We start from the raw sequence: 14,206 nt of genomic DNA on the forward strand, positions 1-14,206 counted from the left end.
TTTTGCACTTTAAATGGTCAGGAGGTGGATTTCAAGTTGAAAAACTCTAAAAATGAAAGCTGGTACTACTACCTACTATCTATCTACTAAAATGGATTTGAGGGATGTGATGATGATTATCCTTTAAAAACATGAGCAAAAAAGTTATAATTCGGGCTTTGCCTCTAGCCAATTATTCCATCTTCTACATATTTTACACATCCCAGTTGTCCCAGTTTTATCAAAGAGCCTCCTGGCTGGCAGCATAAAAAGAATTATGAAGAGAAATAGTAAAAAAAAAAAAGAAAAAAAATGAATAAAGTGCACACATCTCTGCAGGGTCAGAAGACAAAGAAAATATGTAATGGGGAAAGAGAGAGAGGTTGCTCCTGAGTCTGAATGGCTCTTTGGTTATGAAGAGAGCTGAACAAAAACATAAATAAATAGAGAAAAACACGGTCACGTTTTCATCTCGGCGTCTGTTATGGCCCGAAGCCTCCTCGCGTCCCTCTTAACTCAAACAGTTGTCAGACCTCCAAGACTCTGCATCATAGCAATATTGAAAATGGAAGAGCTGGGACACTGAGCCAGCTGAAGCCGTCCCCTCTCTGTTCTGCTGGCTCACCCTTCTTCTCATACCTCCCTTTAATGAAGCATTCTCAGAAGAACAATGACTTTTTTTTACTGTCGCACACCGAGCCATGATGTAACATTTTCATGTGCAGACACAACTCTTCAGAGGACAGGGTTGTTATTATCAGAGAGGAGGAAGTGCCAGCAGGCTTTCGCTTTATTGTTGTTTTCATGTTCCTCTTGCTTTAATGATCAAATGCCCTCTGGTGGTTAAAATGAGTCATGTGCATTTTAAAACTCCATCTGTCCTCCAACAATTACTCCTCTGCTTTGCTCTGATTCTCTTGGGATCTGGTTGGTTTGGTGAGAAGCAAAACAGAAATGACTCATGCATTTCTGAAAATTACTCAGCAGGTTTATGCTCCTTAAAGCAGAGCAGCAGATCTTCTTGACAATACATGTTAAATAATAACCAATTAGGTTTTTGATTCTTTGGTAGTATCAACTCATTTAGATAAACCTTTAATAATTTAAAAAGATGCTAATATGAAATCTTTCTTTCTCTGACCATTTTGCAGTGATTAAAATAAAAAGTTTAAATACATTACTGAAGTTTTTCTGCACATTAAGGCATTTTAACGAGGTCGACGTCTGAACTTTGACAGGGCCACTGAAAAACACAGATTCTTCCCTGATTTTCAGCCTTTCCACTGTAAATTTGTTCCTCAGATTCACTCAAGTTTTTGCTGTCAGATGGATTTCTTGACATTTTACTCCAGAATATTTTGATATACTGAGGAACTCATGGTTGGCTTAATAAATGGAAGATGCCTTCAGGTCCTGTGGCTGGAAAACAGGAATAAAATATAATTCCTCTGCAGCTACACTTGATAGATGGCATGAGATGGTTTTTGCTGATATGTTTGTTTATTTTCCAAAAGTTGCGCAGTGCATTATTATCCAACTTCACTTCCTTTCTCTCATTTCTCCAAGGGGCATTGTTCCAGAGCTCTTGTGAGTTATTTAGAAGGAACTTTGTAAACTTGAGCTGAGATGCCATATTTATTGCAAGGGAGAAAAGGTTTTTACTTTGCATTTTTTCCACATAAACCACACCTTGTCACTGTTTTTCTCTCTCTGCTTGTGTATGATCACTAATAAAAGTAGCAATTGTTTTATCATAAACCTTATCATGATAACTGGATAATCTTAAATAAAGCTCTTTCAGTTTTTTCAATTGTAACCATCTACAAGTAAAATTGAATAGACTTTTAATAACTTTTAATAACACACAAGAGGTAGGTCAATGTAATACACATCCATCTCACTCAAGGTGCAACACAGGATACAAAAACATGCCGCTAAGCACCCTGGGAAATATGGTAGATCATCCACTCCCAGCACACAATGTTTCTCAGCATTGTTCAGATTTATGGACATTTGCATTTGATGTCTTTCCCAGAAAACCTTTTGTTATCACACAGCGGTCTGCTGTCAGACCAGCTAACTGGATAAACAGCTGCTGTCAGAGAGGTGATGATTATCGGCTAATCAATCAGCAGCAACTTTCTGTTACTTTCCCTCTTCAATCTTGAGAGAGGGGTTAAGGTTCACTCAGTTTGTCACGCACGGTTTTACCATTGAGGATTCATTTTTCTCTAATAAATACAGACCATGGAGTGTTTTTTTTTTTTGTGATCTTAAGGATACATTTAAAACAAAATTAATTTTTAAAATTATATGATTTGTAAAACACAAGCTGATACTCCTTATTGTTTACATTGTTGATTTGTATTTTTGTATTTTTGGTGCTAGTTTTGTTTCTGCATACAAACAAGCAAAATGACTGCAGTCAGATTCTGAATGAATGTCAAACATTTCTGATTCTTTTCAAATGATTTGAAAACCATGATGTGCACTAGTTTGTATTCATAAAAAATACAAATAAAACAACATATTTGCGATTGTGACAAGGCAGAAAGTTAAACATTTTAACAAGTATTTTTGCAAGGGAATTTCTAATAAAGTGGTCCTTCAAAAATGCCATTGTTAAATTCAAACCATTTGTTTTATTTATTTTATTGCTTAACTGTATTGGTATTGCAAAAAAAATAAATAAATACCAATACAGTTTTTGTCTGGAGAATATTTAATATTTAATGCCTGGAAGTGGTTTTCAAGTGGTTTACTTTATAAAAGATACCTATAGAGTATAGAAATGGGTCATCTGAGCAGTTCTTCCACCTTTGTTTAAATATCAGACATAAAAGGAAACATTATTCTTTAGATGAACACTTAGCAGAATTCAGGGAAGTTCAACGAAAAGAAACCATTAATATTGTGAAATTATGTTTTGTTTTCTTAGCTGCCACAAAGCCCTGTCCTTTGGGAGAAGCTATTCATGTAAAGGTCACAATCTGTTTTGGTCAATCAATACGTTTCCATGCAGCACAAAGAGTTTTATCTCCTTTTGTGACCCTGCAAGCGTATAGAGGGCTTAGGATGAATCATGTCAGGGGACATAGAGTAAGACCTTGTGGAAACGCTTTCTCATGCCAGGACAAAAGGATTCAGTCCTCATGTAACCAAAACTGTAAAATCAGAGACATAAAGGAACTTGAAATCCATCAATTAGCTTGGCCGCTGACACACCCATTAAAACAGAGCAAACCGGGCCAAGCAGTGAAACCAGAGCTCTCTCTGAAGTAGGCCATCAACTATTCATTCTGTTGTGGCGGCCAACACCTATCAGGTGTGATGCGGCGTGTACCGATTTGAGTCGGCTTTATGACCGCTCGTGTTTTACAGGAATCCCAGCTGACCGTAGCTGCTGCTTCGCAAGGGAGACGAGGAGGCAGAAAGAGTCAAACGACTCTTGGAAGCCATTACACAGATTGCTCCGAGGGACGACTGGCGCCATGCATATTTAATGACTGTGTTCCAGTTTTCTGATAATTTATACGTGTTCAAGGAAAACCAATGACAAGCCATCAAATGGCTCACTATAGATGAAACAGATTTGTGAAAGTTTTTGAAATATTCATCGTATGACTTATTCATTTTCCTCATGCCTTTTATATTTGAGTTGTCAATAATGATGGCCACTGAGTCTATTTCATCAAAACAACCTGTGACATCATTGCCTAAAGGTCACAAAACAAAAATTGATGACAAAGCTTTTTAACTTCACATTAAGAAATCAGAGCAGGTTGAGTAAAGCAGAAGAGTAATTTATTTACGTGTATAAAACAAGAAAATAATACACTTATTCTATGTGTTCATATACATGAAATTTTGTTTTTTATACTAAGGTTCCCTGAATTTGTTCACTTCTCTGTCTCCATGGTGCCTTCTGCATATTTATAGGATATCTCAGCTGCTATTCCATAAATAAATCACCAAGTAGTCCAGGTAACAGTTCAGGCTTGTCGAAAAAGTTAGTTTTTCCAACACATAGTGAGGATAAAAGGAAAAATACACTCTTTGTCTGTTCTAGGGATTTTACCAAAGATTATTTGTAAACTCAATTATGCATACCTCCCCATGTACATATGGGAAGGTATAATTGTATTATCCTTACAAATGTGGTACCATTTACCAGAGGAAAAAAACAGACTTTCAACAATATAATGCCAACAGGCATTGTTACAACAACAAAATAGTCTACCGGTTTAAATTTTCAGATATTCTTGTGTCAGGTATACTCAAAACCCTAGAACTTGAGGATGTATTTTCTTTTTACCTTGGTTGTACAGGCACATATAAAAACAAACACCATACACTACAAATAGTTGTGTTAATTATTTTTAAAATTCATATATCCATTTGTAACGTATATTTGTTGCACAATGTAATATAAACCAACCCTTTTCTAAACTTTGAGGTCACTGTCCAGGGAAATGTAAAAAAAAATAATAATAATAAAAACCCTGTGGAAATTGCACACCCCTTAAAGATGAGTTGGAAAACAGTAACAAACCAAATGCTTGCATGAAATTATTCATAACAAAGAGATAAAGAGCTCTTAAAAATTTAACAGAGAGCTTATTATCCTAGATGCCATGAATCAGACAAATATCGCTTTGTTGCTCATAAAGAATAATGTTAATGAATTGAACAATAACTTGTAATGTTCACATGGTGTTCTGTGTTTTGTTTGAACTTATCCATGCCACACCCCTCATTCCCGTTATTCCCCACACCTGTGTTGCTCCCTGATTGTTTCCCTTCTTAAGCCCTTCTCAGTCACTACCAAGTCGCCAGATTATCGAACGCTTTCAGCTAGTAGTTTTCCAGCACTCCTGTCTCGCTCTCATCGTCTCTACCACGCTTTGTTCCACGGATCTACCCCTTTTGCCTTGCCCTTGTCGGACTATTGCTATTTGCCCTTCGGATCTCGACCCACGCCTGTCTCACTGACTCTGCTCTCGCCCACTCCCACGGATTCTGCTCTCAGTCCCACTGTGCATGACCCCCGCTCGTCTGACTAAGTATTCGGATCCGGATTTGGCCCTTCTGCTGTTTCACCCAGTAGTGCGCTGCCCAGTATCAGCGCTTCCCCTCTCCAGGCGCTTCCTCCGGCGCCCTGCGTCAGCACAGCATCTGCTGTCTCCTCGTCCCTCAGCCGATCACCGCGGTACCGGACCGCCAAGCCAGTGCTGCAGCTGACGATCCTGTGTGTCCGGCTTTAGCTGCTTTTTAATAAATATCTGAGTATTCTGCTCACTCCTGTGTCGTGGCTGAATTTCTGGGTCCCTCTAGTGAACCATTACATAACTTTAGCGTGTCCATCTTCAGAGATATCCATTCATCTTCATCTTCAGAGAGATGGATATTCATAATTTCATTCTCTTATTTATAAGTGCATTTATGTGATGCGCATGAATGTACTTTTGTCTTTAGCCTTTCAAACAGTCCACATAAAGCTGGTGAATGATAGTATGGCACCTTTTACCTGATGTTGTGAAATCATGGCTGTTTGATAGATCAGCTATTGAGGTTGAAGATGAGGTTGAAGATGTTTATGCTGTTCTTATTAACTTAACTGGCTACAAACTGAAAGAAACTGGTCCAACATTTGAAAAACTTGAAAATTGTTACTTGTCTGTTATCTGTTTCGTTAGCTTAGCTTGGCTCAGTTTAGATTATATTAGCTTAGCTTAGTTTAGTTTAGTTTAGTTGATCTAAGCTTAGACAGTAACTTCTGAGATTTATGCTTTATGTTTGAGCGTATTGTCAAGTATTTTGCTGACAATACATTTTACACTACTGGGTAACCAGGAAACACTCCCCTTTTAAAAGCTAAGCTCTCTAAAGGTTCTTCTAAGGTTACATAGAGCAAAACCTACAGAAAACTTCAGGGAACATCCTCTAGGGGTTAATGTTTTTGTTATGGGTTATGGAACAATAAAGAATGTTCTTTGAATTCCAAAATTAGGGTGGGAATTGAAAATTAACCAAATGTCCTTGGAGGTTTCCCAAACATTGCCTTGTGAACTTGGTAGATCTTTAGATTTACGGCTTGTCGCTTTACAAGGTACAACTTTCTCTTTTGACATCATAACCACTTTTATTCTTCTTGGTATAGATGCAACAGAACTCTGACCTTTCCATCTCAAAAGTTGCTACCAAACTTGAGTGCCAACAGTTTCCTGTTCCTAGCTAACAAAAGTGACACTGAGGTCTTGGTTTCCTGAATCCGATCTCCTCCTAGATTTCACGTGTTGTGTATTCAGAAATAGTATTCTGAATCCTTTGGCGCTAACAAAATGTAATTAAACCAAAAGTTGCCCTTCTATTATCTCAAACCAATCTATCAACCTCCTTTGACATCAGCATGGCATTTACAATCCAGATATCAGATATTCTCTGACTATTCTGTGTAAATGGTGAGATTTTTTTTTGTCCAAAAATCCATTTAACATTAATCAGCCATAACTATGTGATCATCAGTCAGGTCCAACTTAGTGTTAATTTAAGATAAACAAGTAGAAATTCAATATCTGTAGATTGTGAGGTTGAATTTCTAAACCATGGTTCTAATACTGTGATACTTGAACTACTAGTACTGCTTCTAACTTAGTGTAGTAGTGCACTTACTTAGGATTAGTATTTTATGAGTTTTTGGTACCTTAAGCTGTAATTTTTAGGAAGCTCAAGAAGTTTTGTGCAACAAGTTTTTTTCGCTATGGGGGGCTGGCAATTTTCAATGAATCTCAATGTTCTTGTTCCAACATTATTAAGATTATTACTTTTTTTCTCCTTGCATTTTTCGTAATGTTATGGCTGTCTAGTGTAAGAAAACCAGCTCTCAGCCCGAAAGCCACCATGACCGTTTCCTAAAATATGGAACCATCCCTGAACAGTGTTCACCTGACATAGCGCGTGTAAAATTAGGTCAAAGAAGGCAACATTGAAGTTATGTCTCCAATGAGTTAACACTGAGCTCTAATTCTTCTTACATCTGCTGTAGTAGCTAAATATGGTGTTGTCTATCCAGCGGCGGAACTTGGACACGGCAGTGTAGACTCCAGGAAATTCAGCGTCAGCACATCCTCTTCCCCACGACACCACTCCATAGGCCCGCCCGTTACAGACAAGTGGGCCACCTGAGTCTCCCTAAAACAACAGCATAAAGGATCATCAGGGGTTGTATATTACTAACGTGTTGATTTCTGTTGAGAATTTAAAGGAAAAATAACATTTCTCCACCTTCTCTTCATCAGCTCCCTGTTAAATCTAGAATATAATTTAAAATTCCTTGATAATTAAGCTGCATTGTATAGTAGAGATTTGATTGTTTCACATCTTGTTCCAACTGAACTCTTTGCTTTCAAACTGCAGGTTCACTGGTGGCTCCTATGATTTTTAAAGCCAGTGGATCCAGCTCCCGGTTTTAGTCAATAAGCCAGACAGACACATTGTCTACTTCAAAAGACCAGGTTTAAAACTTTCCTTTTTGATCAAACTTATACTCAGTCATTATCTCCTATTATTTCTGCCACTAACTTTATGTTCTCTGTGGTTTTTTTCTTGTCAGACAGGTTATATCTGACTCATTTCTGTCGCCTTCTTTGAGGGCTGAGCTGTTACTGCCAATAACTCAATATTCTCTCTTTAGATCATAAACTTGGAAACTTGTGCCCGTCTTTCTATGTTTAAATTATTATTATTTAAATTTACTATTTAACACGTTTCCAGAAGAAAACTTATTTATTTATTTATTTATTTATTTATTTATTTATTTATTGTTGGACACTTTTAGAGGAACAAGAGCAGTACAAAGACAGCATTGATTTTGACTTTTTCATCAAGACTGCAGAGAGCAATAACACCAGCATATGTAGCTTGTAAATGGAACGTGATTTCCCCCATGTGTCCTTTATTGGACAAAACTGAATTTTACTGACTGGGAAAAACAATAAAAACACTTACAGTGTATTAAACAGTCTCTTTTTGAACAATGTACAAAATAAATTAGAAACTTCTTTGACTGACCAACCAGAAATATGACCACACAGAGACCTCCACACTTACTGCTGACTTAATCCAATATTAAGATGTCTTTTTATTATTCCAAAATAACTGCTGTCACAAATATTAGCATCCCTAGCAATTTCTATAAAATAAGTGTAACAATTTTTGCATATGTCTTAGAGTTAAGTGTCTAGGAACATTTAATTAGTAGTTTACATTTAGTTTTTGTGTCAATATGGTATAAATTTCATGTGCTACATAGTTCAATTTAACTTAGCCATTCTTCAAAAAAGGAAGTACAAGAGAATATCCCCGATGTTTGTCCATCTTTATAAGTTGGGAATGTACCAGAGGATGTGTACTGGAGCTTTAATACAATGTATAGTGAAGACAGTGGTTAGGAAAGGGGGAAAATGATCCAAATCTTCCTGTTTGAGAATCATTTCTCCATACTAACCATCATTTATTATACATGCAAAGTAGTTTTTTGGGAAAAAATGCCAGAAAAACTTACTTCCTGTCCTACCATCACAAACGTAACAATGCAAGCCTAGAGAAATCCATTGAGAGTTCAGCTGGATGAGACTAATATTGAATTTTTTGGCAATATAAACAGTCTAAATACTGGTGGTGGATCTGTGATGATGTGGGCCTTTTTGTATCACAAAAATCTTTTGGGGCTTTTTACAAAGGTCTTTTGAGATCTTTTAATAAAAGTTTGATTGCTTATACAAGAAAACTGAAAGAAGGTAACAATATAGCCATATACTAACAAATAAAATGGTTTACTAGACACTATATCAACAGCATAAAAGAAAGTCTAGCCTTCTCTGCCTCTGTAAAATGTGGCCATTTAAATCAAGAATACTTTATACACTGAATAAAATAACAGAAGACCTCTTACCTGGCAGGCATCTTTTCCACCAATGTTGTAGCCGGCACAAAGCATTCTGTCAGTGATGCGGCCATTAAACGACTCAGTGCTGTTACATTTCTCTGCAGACACAATAGGAAGTGTGACAGTCCGAAGGGTGGCTGGAATCTGGCCCCCTGTGGGGCTGGTGTATCCCCATCCTGACACTCGACACATTTCGCCCTCCGCTATGGAGGCATCCTGCCTGGGCAGCAGAACGATGGACACGTAGTTGTTCAGGTAGATGGGTGCCCTTAGCTAGAAACAGAGTAGAGAGTGTTTTTTTTTATGATCAGATGAATTCAGGAGAAGATTATGCCAGATAATTTGCATTCTGTACCTTAATGAGCATGATGTCACTGTTGTTTGTCGTGCTGTTGTACTCAGGGTGGGTCACCAAAAAGTGGGGGAACACTTCCTGCTCTGTGCCTTCATAAATGGACAAAGAGTAGTCTCCTGCTACTACCACCATTTTGCTTATCCTGTGTGCAAAACAAGGTATACTCCATTAATGCCATGAGTTGTTCATGCATAACTTAAAAAGGTCCGCCCAAATACTATAGTTACAGTTGCAATTATGGTAAAAGAGAGAGAATGGTTTCTTTCAAATTTAAGGCAATAATAAAAATAATCTTGTCTTCATCAAGTCCTGAAATTGTTTAAATCAAACTTCAGGTGTACAAAAACACACATCAGATTCCAGACTGTCATAATTTGTAGCAAAAAAATAAAAGACAAATGGAAAAGCTTTGAGTAAAATCATTTCATACACCTTTGATGATTCAGTGTAATTTAGCTTGGAAAGAAACAGGCATGTGTTATAAATTAATAAGGAAGTGTAATTAGGCCAGTATTAAAATAATGTGAGTATACAGTGACAAAGGCTGCTTAAAAATGGAAAACATTCAAAAATATTTGACCGTAAATATTGACCTCTACAATCCTTCCACATAAGTAAATGTGGAAGGATTGTCAAAAAATATGACGGCAGCATTTTCAAAGTTGCATATGAATGACTGTAGAGGGAATGTTTTGTCAAAATTACATATTATAGGTAGAACAAACACCTCATGTTGATGGTGATGTAGGGGGCAATGATTTCTGATGGTTTCTGCTGTTTTAGATTTTGGGCACAAATTCTCATGTAAACTGAAGCCTTAAAAACCAACTACTTGTACTTTCTTTGATTTGTTTCATAAAGAAAACATATTTTTCTTTCTTCAAGCTTTACTGACTCACTGCACAAAACAGCAATGTTACACTACTCAAACCTATTGACCTCACACTGGCAGCCTAGATCCAAAAATGAACCAGAACATGATTTCCCCCCTCACAGGTCTGTTGAATGCCACACCTGGCTGATGGAGAAGGGGAAATACTAAGCGCAGAAAATGTTATAAATGCCCATTACAGAATGATTGAGCTGTCTGCAGAGACGGTAGAAAGCTGCTGGGAATGCTGCAGGCTGACCTGAACCAGGTCAGGTACTCTTCATCTGTTTTTTTAAGCCACACCACAAAATGGCACACCAGGCAGTGAACAGAGACATAGTTATGCCCCTCAGTGTTGCATATTCTTTCACATTACAACTACAAATCTTTGTGGGATTGTAAGTGATTGATATCATGTCAACTAATTACTCCCATTAATTATTTTCCCCATATCCGTCTATACCAGCCTGAGACTGGGCTTTGATGCAAAGAGAAATGGGCACAAATTTTCTTATTATGGATAAGAGAGCGAGTTTGGAAAATTCTAAAACATTCACAGTTTTTGGTGAAACTCTGCTCTTTGTTGACGAAAAGGGAAGAAGGCAACACAGATATCCGGGAACTCGACAACACTTACAGCCGCTCACTGGTTGTCATTTAACAATAGGTACTGTACAAAGTATCAGCTAGCTGATGTAACAACATTATCTGGATTAAATGCCAAACACTGTGTGAATTGATTGCCTCCTTGCAGGCACAATTATGTGCTTGTAATCCATATAAAAGTGTGTTGTCTGCGAGCCTCGACGCCACCATCGTACGTGTGTCAGATTGCAGAAGCAGAGAGCTCCATTGTGTGACGGGTGTCATTTTTCATTTGCTTTATTTCAGCCCTGGCATTAATAGAACTTAGCATCTGATATGACTGGAGATTCCTGGATCCAAGAAAGTAAAGCCGAGAACTTTTTGTGCCACAAGACTTCTCTGTTTATTATAACTTCCTTAAAAAAACAACAACCTGAAGCTGGACCCTGAAGTGAGACTGTGACCTGGGATTTATTTCACCTCTTTATTGAGTTTGTGCTTTTGCAGGAGGTTATGTAACATCTATTCTCTGCAGAAACAAACCAGAAGAAGAAAACCAGCTCACCCAATGTTACAGTGTGCTGCTGTGATCACCCAGAATCTGTTAATCAGGAAGCCCCCGCAGAAGTGCTGGCGGCTCGTCGTCTGTAACGATACAATGTACCTGATGGAATGAGGAACCGGCGCGTAGCCTCCCACTATGCGTTCCTGTGCAAAGCCCTGACCTGTGACACACAGAGAGGTACAGAAGGGAATTAACTCTGACAGGAAAGAAACACAGAGCTGACACAGTTGTGCTTTCATTTGTCACTGGAAACACACAAATCTTCGCCCTGCGGATTCCTTTCACTCAGCAGATCGATGAAGAACGATCTCATCCCGGAGCTGCATTGATTCCCAGCAAGGATGAATCTCAGCGTCATTATCTGGTGTTTGTTTTGAGTAAGCCAAAGACACAACTTGTACTTCAGCTCCTACCAGTGCCTTGTGAAAATTCACATTTTGTCACATTACAACCAGAAACACTGATGTGTGTTATTTGGATTTTAGGTGGCAGAACAACACAAAGACATGACATATAAGTCCAGGAGTCGATTATTTGGTTTCAGTTAAAATAGATTTATGTAAATCTGAGAGAAACATAGTTATTGTTTAGCAATTATCAAGCAAACCCAACACTGAACCAAATGGAAAACAATACGAGATAAGGTTGCTTCCAACTGATCTACCTTTACACAATCATAGACATTATACATTAGAGTATCTACAGTCAGAGCTGCCTGATCCTCTTACTGTAATTTCACTGAACACATTAATATCACCAACACAGTAAACATTTTATAGAATCTGCTCACAGTTGTGCTCAGTGACCAATACAAGCCGGTGGGAAAAATTGTCCAAGAGATATTTAATATATTTAGCACAGAAATTTTAAATTAAATGACTTTTTTAATGAAGTGGATGACAGAATAAACAAACAAAAATCAGCTGCATAACAGAAACAATCACAGTCACATATATGGTCCTGCATTTCTACAAAAGAGCAATGAATCTCAAAACTCCTTTTTCCAAAGCTAATCTATCATTGTATTTATTTTAAATCATGACATTTTAATGTCCATGCCTCAAAAATTACAAGATGTAAGATGTAATTTAGGATTTTATTTGATTCACAATTTAACAAGAGATTAGCAGTTATTTTTTCCAAGACGAACTAAAATATGACTTTAATTGCATTTATTTAAATAAGGATTATTCTAAAAAGATTTCCATCCATCCAGCCATCAAACCATCCATCTATCCACAGTGTGGTGGAATAATCTCCTTCTTAATCCTTAGAGTTAATGAACAAACACAGAGCTGTAGCTCACTGTGGCTGAGAGAAATTGATCAGAAAGCTATTATTAGCAGCACTGCTGCATGTTGAGACCAACATGGAGACCTCACACAGCAGATAACTATAGACTGGAAGTTAGAGAACATTATATAAAACCTTGGAGCCTTACCTCTGGTATTTGCTTTTAGGAAAACCACCAGTGAACAAGAAGAAAATTGATGTTTTAATACCAGTTTTAGCAATTTCTTTCACTTTGTAGGTTAAAACCCAGAGATACCCCATTTTACACCGGCTCTCGTTCCCAGGTATGTTTTAAGAGTGACAAATTGTCTTGGCACAAATCAGGGCGTCAGCCTCAAATACTCATTTGTTATTGTTCTCGTGAGCTCTTGTCTATTGTTGCATAGGTTTCAAGTTATTTTTGTGAACAAGCTCACTGTCTCTCACCTTTACTTTTTGGAGATCTCCTCATTTAAAAAAGGACATATTTTTTTACTTTATAACCTTCAAAGATTATATTATGGGATCATTACCACCCATAATATAAAGTTTCACATTCATTAATTTGTTTTTAAAAATATTCAACAAAGTAACGTTTCTAATTGCCTTTTCTGAAATCTCCCAAACTTTTTTATTTCAAGAAGAAATCTCTAACCTCCATTTCCAGCTGCGTTATTACTCTGCTTGTGATACGATGCTCGATCGTACTCTGATTTAAAAGCCTCTGAGTCACACTTTTGCTCTCAGTGGAGCATCAAAGCTGCTAATTTCAAAATGTGCTAAAAGGGATGCTTTCAAAAATTCATCAGGGACACCAGCAATACATTAGGTACACATCCATGCACACTCATTTCAAGAACATGATTATGTTGGATAAACTCAGACTGTTAAGTTGCAACAACATCTCTTTCCTCCCAATCTAATGTCACTTAAAGCCATTTGATTTTAATGTATTAACTCAAGTTAAAGAAGTGTACTTACAGTTCACAGCCAGGACTTTCAGCAATATACAGAGCAATACAGATGCCACGTTCATGATGATACAAAAGAAAGAGCAGTCTTCCCGCAGCAAGAGGCTTAATCTGTGTGATACCTGTCTAATTTAAGGGGAAGGCATCTCACCTGCACTCTCAGGTTTCCAATAGTTTCTATTTCCGTTTCCATGGTCACGTCCTTCTCAGGCCAATATATAATTGAAATTGCTCTTTGGTCTCACTGCTTCCATGACCTAATCATGCCATAGGTGTTTGTTGTTGTACAGTTTTACTGCTGGTTCTTTTCCTGTCATGTAAAATGTCACACAGGGACCATAAGCCTGAAAGTCGCAGCTATTTGTTAACTTTAATGTGTCATTTGTCAACTTCTCTGGTGTCGTATGTTTGACATGCTGTATCCAAACTGGTGGCTGTAGCTTTTAATACGGATCAAATGTGCTGCTGTCTTGTTAAATGAAAGGAGAAAGAGGAAGGCTCTCTGTTGCTGTTCATCACTGTCCAGGCTCCTCTCACTGATTTCCCCAGGAAGGATTACAATAAGGGTCTTGGCAGCTAAAAGCTGTAGGATCAGGCCGGGTCAAGGCAGCATGTCTGGAGCCGGCCGTCATTAAAAATGGAGCAGGTTTCATCTCATCTG

At 37.7% G+C, this 14,206-nt stretch overlaps 1 protein-coding gene across 1 annotated transcript; it reads right to left on the bottom strand.

Annotated features, from left to right (window-relative positions):
• Window positions 1-3,766: 3,766 nt before the first annotated feature.
• On the bottom strand, window positions 3,767-13,660 carry LOC103156797 (trypsin-3). Its single transcript, XM_007578971.2, has 5 exons — window positions 13,556-13,660; window positions 11,303-11,462; window positions 9,282-9,423; window positions 8,933-9,199; window positions 3,767-7,170 (listed from the first exon to the last, which is right to left on the bottom strand). The coding sequence occupies exons 1-5, from the start codon at window positions 13,608-13,610 to the stop codon at window positions 7,000-7,002; spliced, it is 795 nt and encodes a 264-aa protein (XP_007579033.1). The 5' UTR covers window positions 13,611-13,660; the 3' UTR covers window positions 3,767-6,999.
• Between the last annotated feature and the right edge of the window lie 546 nt (window positions 13,661-14,206).

This window comes from Poecilia formosa, unplaced genomic scaffold (genome assembly GCF_000485575.1).
Source record: "Poecilia formosa unplaced genomic scaffold, Poecilia_formosa-5.1.2 Scaffold501, whole genome shotgun sequence".
Lineage (NCBI taxonomy): Eukaryota > Metazoa > Chordata > Actinopteri > Cyprinodontiformes > Poeciliidae > Poecilia > Poecilia formosa.

Coding starts and splice junctions, on each gene's coding strand:
- LOC103156797 (XM_007578971.2), bottom strand. CDS start 13,610: ATGAACGTGGCATCTGTATTGCTCTGTATATTGCTGAAAGTCCTGGCT. Junction 9,424..11,302: donor GCAGCACACTGTAACATTGG/GTGAGCTGGTTT, acceptor TTTTGCACACAG/GATAAGCAAAATGGTGGTAG. Junction 7,171..8,932: donor GTGGAAAAGATGCCTGCCAG/GTAAGAGGTCTT, acceptor CTGTTGTTTTAG/GGAGACTCAGGTGGCCCACT.